General features: G+C 44.4%; 2 protein-coding genes across 3 annotated transcripts; both read right to left on the reverse strand.

Moving 5' to 3' along the window:
• Nucleotides 1-595: 595 nt before the first annotated feature.
• On the reverse strand, nucleotides 596-5,233 carry LOC121536345 (tumor necrosis factor ligand superfamily member 13B-like). Its single transcript, XM_041843620.2, has 6 exons — nucleotides 4,576-5,233; nucleotides 3,209-3,392; nucleotides 2,574-2,630; nucleotides 2,267-2,391; nucleotides 1,606-1,756; nucleotides 596-1,523 (listed from the first exon to the last, which is right to left on the reverse strand). The coding sequence occupies exons 1-6, from the start codon at nucleotides 4,852-4,854 to the stop codon at nucleotides 1,411-1,413; spliced, it is 909 nt and encodes a 302-aa protein (XP_041699554.1). The 5' UTR covers nucleotides 4,855-5,233; the 3' UTR covers nucleotides 596-1,410.
• A 2,609-nt stretch (nucleotides 5,234-7,842) lies between these two features.
• LOC121537095 (protein ABHD13-like) lies at nucleotides 7,843-11,058 on the reverse strand. 2 transcript variants are annotated; one of them, XM_041844863.2, is made up of 2 exons: nucleotides 10,882-11,058; nucleotides 7,843-9,765 (listed from the first exon to the last, which is right to left on the reverse strand). In XM_041844863.2, the coding sequence occupies exon 2, from the start codon at nucleotides 9,719-9,721 to the stop codon at nucleotides 8,660-8,662; it is 1,062 nt and encodes a 353-aa protein (XP_041700797.1). In that variant the 5' UTR covers nucleotides 9,722-9,765; nucleotides 10,882-11,058; the 3' UTR covers nucleotides 7,843-8,659. The 2 variants fall into 2 exon arrangements, with proteins under 2 accessions (XP_041700797.1, XP_041700796.1); XM_041844862.2 differs by having other exon boundaries at nucleotides 10,871-11,058.
• Nucleotides 11,059-11,499: the final 441 nt, after the last annotated feature.

Genomic DNA, 11,499 nt, shown 5'->3' on the forward strand with positions numbered 1-11,499 from the left:
ATCCTGCTTCTTCACCTGCGGGATCGTCTGAGACTAGCCACCTGGACAGCTGATGAAACTGAGGAGCATTTCTGTCTGTAATAAAGCCTTTTAGTGAGGAAAAACTAATTCTGATTGGCTGGGCCTGACTTCCCAGTGGGTGGGCTTGGCTCCCAAGTGTGTGGGCCTATGCCCTCCCAGGTCCACCCATGGCTGTGCCCCTGCCCAGTCATGTGAAATCCATAGATTAGGGCCTAATAAATTCATTTCAATTGACTAATTTCCTTATATGAACTGTAACTCAGTAAAATCTTGAAATTGTTGCATGTTGCATTTCTATTTTTGTTCAGTATAGATGGTACAATGATTCCCAACCCTATTCAGTGCTTGTTTTCTCACATAAACTGAAATTCAGCGAACAATGTAGCATTCTAGCAACCAGGAAATGACAGAGCGATTTCCACTAGTTAACACAGCCACAAAGTCAGAACAGCTTTCCATTTTGACAACAGATGCGGCTCTGGCGGGAGAAATCAATAGGCGAATATCACAGCCAATCACAACATTGGCAGGTAAGTAATACTGTGAAACACTATCATTCCACTATTACTGCAGATATATTATGGACATTTTTTGAAATTATAATGCAAAAATTATTTTAAAAAATCCTGTGTGGAGCACCATTAAAGGGCCAAAGAGTTTGAAAAAATATTGCGATACTGGTATCGTCACAGCCCTAAACAACATGTGTATTGACAATGTATATATACTGTATATGACCATAACAACATGCGTATTGACTATGTCTGTATATGACCATAACAACAGGTGTATTGACTATGTCTGTATATGACCATAACAACACGTGTATTGACTATGTCTGTATATGACCATAACAACAGGTGTATTGACTATGTCTGTATATGACCATAACAACACGTGTATTGACTATGTCTGTATATGACCATAACAACAGGTGTATTGACTATGTCTGTATATGACCATAACAACACGTGTATTGACTATGTCTGTATATGACCATAACAACAGGTGTATTGACATAGTATATGACCAAAACAACATATGTAAAGAGGTCTACATGAGTGAACGTTGAGCCACCTGCCAACAAAAGCCTCAAACATTTCAGATCACACAGTGACAGAGGGTGACACTGCTGTCACATAAGGCATCAGCCAGTCATAGGCCATGAGTCTGTGAGTCTGTCTGTCCGTCCATCCCTCAGCCACAGTGTAAAGCAGTTGGCATCATAGTAGAAAAGATGATGAAGCTATGAGACCCACAAGCCATTAGTTCATTTAAATGTAAAACCATTATCTCTTCTTCACCACAGCCAGTATCCACCACCTCACCACTTCCAGTCCCCCCAGTTTGTATCCCCTAGTCCCCCAGGTTCAGCCCCCCTGGTCAGGGTCAGACCAGTCTAAAGGCCCCCAGGAAAGTAGAGTCTCCATCCAGAGAAATGTTGGCTGTAGAGCGAGGTATCAGCAGCTCCACACTGTCCCCGACCTCCAGCTTCACTATACCTACAGAGAAGAGAGTTAACACACTCATATACGTACAGGCACGTACGCAAACACACACAAACATGCACACGTACGCACTAACCCCCTGTGTAGCAGGTGTTGTATGGGTAGACAGGGTTCATGTTCTGGATACAGCGGAACAGTGTGACATGCTGAGCTTCATCTCCCACAACGTTCCTCTTCTTCCTGTTCACCACATGACCCATGGCAAAGGTCCTGTCCATGTAGTACACCTGTATGAGGAGACAGACAGACACAGACAGACAGACAGACAGACAGACAGACAGACAGACAGACAGACAGACAGAGAGAGAGCGAGACAGAGAGAGAGAGACAGAGAGAGCGAGACAGAGAGAGAGAGACCGAGAGAGAGAGAGAGAGACGAGAGAATGAGACAGACAGACAGACAGACAGACAGACAGACAGACAGACAGACAGACAGACAGACAGACAGACAGACAGACAGACAGACAGACAGACAGACAGACAGACAGACAGAGAGCGAGCGAGCGAGACAGAGAGTAGTTAGAGCCATGACCTATACAGAACATGTGCAGGAGAAGAAGATGAATGTTGTTGGGCTTGTGAGCTATTGTAGTACACCTGGAGAGAGAGAAGGGGAGAGTTAGGTATTGTGAGCTGTTGTGTCTATGTAATAGCTCAGAGCTACTGTACCTTTATCCCATGTGATCTAGCACTAATATGATACACCAAGTTCTCTCCTGTAGACGACCAGTGCTCACCTGGCTGTAGACAAAGTAGTATCCCTCCTCTCTGACAAGAATGCTGTCACTCTCTGCCTCCAGGGCGGAGCCTCTCCTAAGCCCCTCCTGCCAGGGGATCCCTGTGTGAGGCTCCAACGCAAACTCTGCACAACACCAGAAACACAAACCATGCATGAACCAATCAAAACTCCATCGACCTCGACAAACAAACCATGCGTGAGTCGATCCAAACACGAACTACCTAGCATAGCCCAAGTCCCAGTCTGTATGTCCTTAAGTCAATTTAAGTATTTCTGGTAAAATTGTAATTCCTGGTTTACAGTACCTTTCTGGAATGTTTTCCTGTTGCTATCTGCCAGCATCTGTAGACAGGGTTGAGACACTAGAGGGTAGGACAGAGGGAGAGTTTAGCATTGATTCAAACTACCCAATAGTCCCCTCCATGTAGCCCAACTCTCACACTCTCACACACACACACACACACATAATCAAACATGGTTTTTCTTGTATACTGAGTATATCATGTACAATTATAATTACAACTGATTGAACAAACGTTTTTTAAACTTATCTTTGTGTTGTGGTTTTCATATCAGCCCTTTTGGGCTTCCAACCTCACATGGAAACACAGTTTTTACCAGTTTTTTTATCTGTACTGTTTTGTCTTTCACTTATTTTTTTTGGTGCAAAAAAATATTACAAAATATGAATACATAAAAAATAAACCTCACTGTGTACAAGATGAGTTATTTATAGAGAGAGTGAGAACAAAAACTTTGCAGCTTGCCAGAAATAACTAAAGTGTACTTGTTTGAAGTTCAGTGTTCAACATTTTAAAGCAACAGCCCAATTGTGCACCATATAATCTAAAAACAGCACAGCATTGACAACGTGCTAATTCACCCTTCAACATGTCAAACAGATACAAATAGTCACAGAGAATAGTATTGGAAGTCTTGCCTGTGTTCTTAAGTCCTGTGCCCACACTCCTCTTCCTGATGAAGGACAGCCTAGTCTGGGGGTCAGTGGGGTGTGGAAGGGGCTGGGGGTCAGGGGTGTGTGGAGGGGGCTGGGGTTCAGGGGGGTGTGGAGGGTCTGAGCTGCTCCTCCTGGTTCTGGAGCTGCTGCTCATCTGCTGCAGTGTCTGGGTAATGCATCAGAAACAACTCCATCTCATACAGTGAGGGAAAAAAGTATTTGATCCCCTGCTGATTTTGTACGTTTGCCCACTGACAAAGAAATTATCAGTCTATAATTTTAATGGTAGGTTTATTTGAACAGTGAGAGACAGAATAACAACAACAAAATGCAGAAAAACACATGTCAAAAATGTTATAAATTGATTTGCATTTTAATGAGGGAAATAAGTATTTGACCCCTTCTCAATCAGAAAGATTTCTGGCTCCCAGGTGTCTTTTATACAGGTAACGAGCTGAGATTAGGAGCACACTCTTAAAGGGAGTGCTCCTAATCTCAGCGTGTTACCTGTATAAAAGACACCTGTCCACAGAAGCAATCAATCAATCAGATTCCAAACTCTCTACCGTAGCCAAGACCAAAGAGCTCTCCAAGGATGTCAGGGACAAGATTGTAGACCTACACAAGGCTGGAATGGGCTACAAGACTATCACCAAGCAGCTTGGTGAGAAGGTGACAACAGTTGGTGTGATTATTCGCAAATGGAAGAAACACATAATAACTGTCAATCTCCCTCGGCCTGGGGCTCCATGCAAGATCTCACCTCGTGGAGTTGCAATGATCAGTAGAACGGTGAGGAATCAGACCAGAACTACACGGGAGGATCTTATCAATGATCTCAAGGCAGCTGGGACCATAGTCACCAAGAAAACAATTGCCAGTCTCCAGACCTTAATCCCATAGAAAATCTGTGGAGGGAGCTGAAGGTTCGAGTTGCCAAACGTCAGCCTCGAAACCTTAATGACTTGGAGAAGATCTGCAAAGAGGAGTGGGACAAAATCCCTCCTGAGATGTGTGTAAACCTGGTGGCCAACTACAAGAAACGTCTGACCTCTGTGATTGCCAACAAGGGTTTTGCCACCAAGTACTAAATCATGTTTCGCAGAGGGGTCAAATACTTATTTCCCTCATTAAAATGCAAATCAATTCATAACATTTTTGATATGCGTTTTTCTGGATTTTTGTTGTTGTTATTCTGTCTCTCATTACAATTAAAATTATAGACTGATCATTTCTTTGTCATTGGGCAAACGTACAAAATCAGCAGGGGATCAAATACTTTTTTCCCCTCACTGTATCATACATTATTTACAGACTACAGATCAGTAGTGAACATGTAAACATTTTACCTCTTCGTGCCTGGCCTCTTGTTGCTCCTCTCTCCTGCGAAAGACCTCTGACCGGAGCCCCTCCACCTCAGCCCTGAGGGCCAGCAGGTGGAACAGAGATAGGGCTGAGAGAGACGATGAGGTAACCGCTGCCAGGGTCAGCAGCAGGACCGGCCAGGACAGCCTCCGACCGCCAGACTCCTGCCTAGGCACAGGGCCAACATCCTCAGAACTTGGACCTGCAGACACCATCACAGGGACCAGACAGCCTCCTCCGTAGTCACACAGACTGCATGACATGCCCTCTTAAGGGCTCTCCTCTTGGGATAGTAACGCTGGATCTTCAGTCTTTAGTCAATGTTTCTGGTATGTTCTGTTAAGTTCTAGTCTGTATCCTGCTCTCTTAACTGTCTCGTCTCTCCAGACACTCTGTTGTCTCTCCTTAGCTTTTTCTGGACTTACTTTCTATGTACGACTCCTCTGTTAGTCCTTCCCTTACTTCCTCTTCTGTTTCTCCCAGGTCTTTCTTTCTCTCCTGTCTCAGTGACTGCACAGTCTGAACACCATGCTGGAATGGTGTATAAGGCAGGGTAGAGCAGCAGCCTCCCTCTTCTCTGTTCCGCTCGGTTAACCACAGTCAGAACTTCCTGCTCTGATGACGGCCAAGTCAAACCACCCTATCTTTTTATCCATCTACGCTCTGTCCATCCTCCCCGCTCTAAACCACAAACTCTGTTTTCTCTCCGTCCACTTTAGTCTGAAAGGGCACAGCAGGGGAGACACATCTGATCAAGCTATAAAACAGATGTCAAATCATACTTAGTGTGGCACGGAAGAGGAAACGTAAGGATAGAAACATGATGACTCATATTTTGGTCTGAATAGACAGCTGATGACAGGATGGCTAACTAGAAAAGGAAGTGCAAAAATCTCCCCTTAAATAAACATATTTCTGTGAATGTGGAACCAGACCCTTTACAGACAAACATATGCTGCTAAACATCACAGAAGAGAGAGATTAGCAGAACCTTGGGTTTATTCAGTTATTGCATGTTACTGTACAAAGAATAGAAAGTGAGATTGTGTATTTAGAAAAGAAGACTGAATATTTAAAAAACATTTGAGTAGTAAAATTACTGCAGTGGTTGTTTTCCTAAACAGAATGGATGCACAGTACAAGTTCAGTTCATGAGGGTACAGAGCTCTCAACTACAATACCCATAAGCCTCCAGCTCAGACAGCAGTGAACACCCATCATCATCGTCTCAATGTTTAGTCCTTCAACAAATCAGTGTATCAGTATGTTAACATATCATTCTGATCTCCTACATATCAACGCCAGCTTTCACTCCATTCTGAGACTTATAAACAATTGAATATCTGTAAAAAGGATATTTTACACAACGCTAATGCAACATGTAGAATAGCAATTGCTTTGAGATAAAGCATTAAGTTCAATATAACATTATTTATTTCACAATAGGACTTGGTCGGTGGTTAGTAATTGGGCAGGGCCAAAGATTCTAGTAGCAAAATTTCCCGCATTTATCACTTCAACAACTTTGGTGGGTGTAAGGCCAATTTCAGTCAAGTCAGGAATTTAATTGCACTCCTAGGGAGGAATTCTATGTCAAATGTATCTGACAGGATCTGAAATGGGTCTTGACTCCCCCTGCCTCCCACTGTTTACGGCGGATTGCCAGGTCATTGTCTACAGCAGGGGTGTCAAACGTACGGCCCGTGGGGGTTCAATCCGGCCCATGGGTGGTTTGAGGGGTGGGTGGGTTTCTTGACTGTGTCCAGCTTGCTAATAATCACTGAAATGAAAGCAGTCAGGGAGCATTGAATATTCCAAAAACGATGGATAGAGGGACTATTCCTAGCACATTTTGACGGCAAGGAAATAATATAAGACATTTTCAGTGCGGCCCTCCGGACCTGGTTAAAGACCAAATGCGGCCCCCGGGGCAAAATTAGTTTGACACCTCGTCTACAGGTAGTGGTGTGTGTAACCGATAGCTGTGTGTAACCAATAGGGTCAGATTGTGCCAGCACTACACACACTCCTCAACACACACACTTTCATATGGCAGCGAGCCAGTCAGTTCCTGCCATAGAGAAATATGGGCAATCTACTCTCAGAGAGGGTGGACCTGTACTGTAACGTCTACAAACACAACAGAGTCTTAGTGAGCTGGTCACCATACATGCACAACAAGCCAACAACTGCAGACTGAAAGCATGCAGCCCTTGTTTGGTGACAAAATGTCCCACATAATGCAGTATAATGCTGGGGATCTCATCTCACACAGTAGCCTACTGTTTCTCTTCATTTACAGCACACTGGTCAACTCACATCCACACTGACCGCACTGCATTCAGAAAGTAGTAGTCTAAATATTTAATAATAAGTGTGCTATATCAAAGTTAAAACAGTTAAAAAATAGAAATGTCTCTTGACTGTGGCTGTTTCCGCTCAGTGATAAAAGCAGTTTAGTCTGAAGTTAGATTCTAGATCCAACATGTCTGCTGATTCTGAGTGTCTCTGTTTGGTGTATCAGAATGGCTTTGATACAGTAGAATGCTGCAGTGCAGTGAGTCGCATTCATTAGCGCACACCGTAGCAATACATTTTGTAACGAAACCCCCCCGAAAATGAGCATTTCTTATTGGACAAGTATTCCCTCCCTGTTATAATCTGTTAATGATCACGACCCAGCACGGTTAGAGTTTCTATTTGTCTAACTCAGCTCCAGTCCCTGGAAGACATGCAGGAAAAGTTAATTCGCTCGTTAAAAGCGCTCCAAGCAGGTAAAGCCATTTCTCCACAAAGAGCCATGGGGTGAAATGAGACACTAGCCTACTTGACAGAACAATTATTATGTTGAGAAGAATAGATTAACACAAATAATAATACAATTTAGTAACACAAGTCTCATGGTACTAACACAGAGATCAAAATGTAATCCTCACACACCTAACATGCACTCTATCCCACCAAAGTGTCCTTCACTTTCACAGGAAGCTAACAGAGCTAGGTTTTTTCAGGCAATGGTATTTGGGTGAGGGTCCTCTCGCTTTTAATAGTGTGCAGAGTTCAGAACATTGCAGATAGAAATGTATTGTACAGATAGACACGCCTTACATGTCATAATGCAGAATAGTTGTCTATTCTATATAGTACATTTATATCAGCAACAATCTAAAGGTCACATCCACCTGAAAGCCCTGGTGTTGGCAACCAAGATAAAGGGTCATGGGTAAACTATGCAAAGAGTTGACAACAGCTCCAGCCACATCGGCGTTTACATTTATTGTCAGAGAATATACAGTGTAGAATGGGATTTATGCAACATTGGAATATAATCTGGCCATTTACAACAACAAAATAGTTTGGGAGTGAAACATTAAGTGAAACTGCAAGGTTGTGCATGCACCTTTTCACAGTACCACATACATAGCCAATATGATTCAGCCCATATGGCACTATCTATCGGCTGATATGAACGGGATTTTCGGTAAAAAGTCGAATATGAAACTATGAAGATACTACGAGGTCTATAAAATCCTCACACATGTAACTTTAAACAGTGTGTCATGAAATAACAGTAGATTACACAATTAAAATAAACTCAAACTTTTTTTATTGAATTACTGAAACACTATCATATTGGTCAAACATTTCTTATTGATTTACTGAAATGCTATTGTGTTAGTTAAACATTGTCATTGAATTATCGAAATTCAGGTGCACCTTTGGCAGACCTCCTCCAGTAGTTTATTTTCTTCTTCGTTTTTTGAAGTGTTCTTAAAAAGTGTGGTTGTGTTTGACAGGACGAACATGGTTGTGTATGGTATGGTGTGTAAATCATTCAAAGAAGGCCATAACAAGTACATGTTCACCCACTGCAGTCATTGTTCACAAATAGATCATAAAGAACTGGACAGGTATAAGCAATATGGTAGTGGTTGGCTGCACCTTGCCCTAGCTTTTACCATATTGCTTATTACACCTCTTCAATGGTATCTGATCTAAACAAGTGACTAGGGAGTATGGACTGTAGGGTTTTCTCTAGACCACACCCACCCTCTTCCTCTCTCTAGATTAGATGATGGTGACGCTGGCTGTGGACTGGACACTCTCCTCACGGGTGTGGCTATTCATCAGGTCCTTGACAAACTGCTCCAGGGCGGCGAAGTAGCCCTGGCACTGCCACGTGTCGTTATGCGTGCCCTCAGAGAAGATGGCCAGCCGTTTAGTCCGTGCCGGCGACAGCTCGTAAAGTTGCTTCATCATGACAGGCGGGATGAGCTGGTCCGATAGGCCCGACACGAACAGCGAGGGCATCCGGCACAGCGGCACCTGTCTGTAGGACAGGAACTGGTTCCGGTAGAACCACAGGGGCAGCAGCCTCATGGGCAGGAAGGAGAAAAGCGTGGCTGCCATGTGCGGGATGCTGAGGAAGGTATTCTCCACCACGATGGCTGCCACCCGATGAGGGTTGGCCGAGGCCAGGCGCACCGCCACCGCGCCCCCCAGAGAGCGGCCGAACAGCATCACCTTGGTCTTGTCCAGGTCGGGCCGGGTCATCACATAGTCCAGCGTGGCCTGGGCATCCAGGCACAGGCCGTCCTCACTGGGCTCACCTTCGCTCTTCCCATACCCCCGGTAGTCCATCAGCACCACGTTGGCCTTCAGGTTCACCAGCATCAGCAGAGCGTTGGGCACCCGGTGCCCGATGTTGCCCGCGTTGCCATGGAAATAAAGGATGGTGGGCGGGGCCTTGGAGGCAGGGTTAGATGCATTGCCGGGGGCGACCCCGGGGTTGTCAAGGCTGTCTCCGCCAGTGTAGCGGAGCAGGATAAGGTTGAGGCGCACGCCGTCCTTGGTGCGGATGTAGACGTTCTCATGGGGGATGCCTGTGGGCGTGGCCACGTAGAGCCGGGAGGAGGAGGGCTGGTCGGGGAAATAGAGCAGCACGTCCTGGAACTTGTAGAGGATGGCGGCCACCGAGGCCAGGATGAGAGCCAAGAGAAAAAAGCCTCCGTAGAGGTGGAAGGTGAGGATGAGGGCCAGGAGGGAGATGCGACAGGCACCCCAGGACCAGGAGGCCAAGGCCAGGGCACAGCGCTCCACCGAGCCCCACAGCCTCCACGGCTTCTCCATGGCACAGAGGAGACACACAGGATCACACCACCATGACACACACTCTGTGCAGAGAGAGAGAGAGAGAGAGAGAGAGAGAGGAGAGATTGAAAATCATGACTGATGCACTGCACTAGACACGGACCACTCAAGAGATTTTTCATCTCCTCTCACAATTTACAGCTCAGCAAGCCTTCCACAGATGGGAATAACAAGGCCCTTAAATAAACAATTTACACGTCAGAGGAAACAGACACCAGTAGAGCAATGCACACCACACCCACACACACACACACAGACAGACAGAGACAAAGCCACTATCAAATCAGCTGATGTGCAGCCTTGCCTCAATGTTAAAGCAAGCGTGTCTGATATAGCTACAGTCTCAGCGGTGGTTAACTGGTGAAATTAGGCTGACTGCTTTCGCCCTAGGGTCATTGGACTATACAAGAGCCAGTAGTTCTTTCCCACATCATTCCACTGTTTGGCCTTAATCTGCCCAACCATTAAACTGATTAGAACCAAACACGCCTCAGTTACACAATACCTGGTTGGGGTTTAGACTGCAAATCAGCACCACTGTGAATTGGTTGGCAAATATGAGACAGGTATTTGACTATACAACATATGGTATGGTTGGTTCTAATGCACATGACAACAACTCATTGGAATAGAACATTCCAGCAGTCATTTATTTGCTAATAATTCCATCCATGTCACATCAGAGATGGTGTTTTAGAGCTAAAAACAACTGCCAAATGGGTCAAATTAGGAATGCAACTGTCAAGAAAAGCGTTATTATGATTGTCATGTTGTCAAAATAAATAACTGCTAACGTTATCTACCTTGCGTGCTGTCATGTCAGGTCATTGTCAACAACAAAGACTATTTGAACAGTTAACATTTAACTAGATAGCTATTTGCTAACTCTATAACCTGAAAAAGGGTTACACGTCCAGGCAGTGCATGCAGAAACATTATCTAGGCTAGCTATGTAAAAGTCGACAAGACGTAGTTTGCAAATTTAGCTAATTTTATGTGTCCCAAAATGCTCAAGCTTGCAGCTCCTTTCTGTGTGAACATCGATTTGTAATTCACATTGGAAAATGCCACCTACCTAGCATCAACTTGGCACATATACTGTATCCATCTAGCTAGCTACATACTTACCTCTCTCTCACCATTTAGCGATTCAACTGCATGCAGCGAGATAAAACTATTGCAGTCAACGGAGTCGCTGTCATTCGATCTAGAAGCTCACACAAAATGTATTTTCAGATATGAGCAGCTTGACAGAAACAACCCGGCGGAAAAGCTAACGCAGTTAGCTAGCTATCTACTTCCTGTGAGTATTTTTTTGTTTCCACTAGTTATCACAGCCACAAAGTATATCGTAGAAATTCATGAAAACAAACATTTGCTTTTTTTGTCTTAATTTAAGGTTACGGTTAGGCATGATGTTAGCAATGTAGTTAAGGTAAGAGTTGAGGTTAGGGTTAGGTCTGAAATCAGATTTTAAGAAGATACATGGTAGAAATGGGCGGGGTTTATAACTTTGTGGCTGTGGTAACTAGTGACGACCGTATTTTTTCCCTTCGTGTCACTTTTAGAAATACCGTGTAGAACGTGGCAAAAAAGAGAAAGAAGGTTCCACATTTTTTTCATTTCCAACTTCCAAAAAAACGATGTTCAACTGGTCTCCACTAGATGGTGATCTGTGAATATGGCTTTTTATGGCCAAGGCCCCCTGAGGGATGCAAAACTGGAGCATCTCACGCTAATCCATGGTCCATTGTAAC

This window comes from Coregonus clupeaformis, chromosome 23, assembly GCF_020615455.1.
Source record: "Coregonus clupeaformis isolate EN_2021a chromosome 23, ASM2061545v1, whole genome shotgun sequence".
Lineage (NCBI taxonomy): Eukaryota > Metazoa > Chordata > Actinopteri > Salmoniformes > Salmonidae > Coregonus > Coregonus clupeaformis.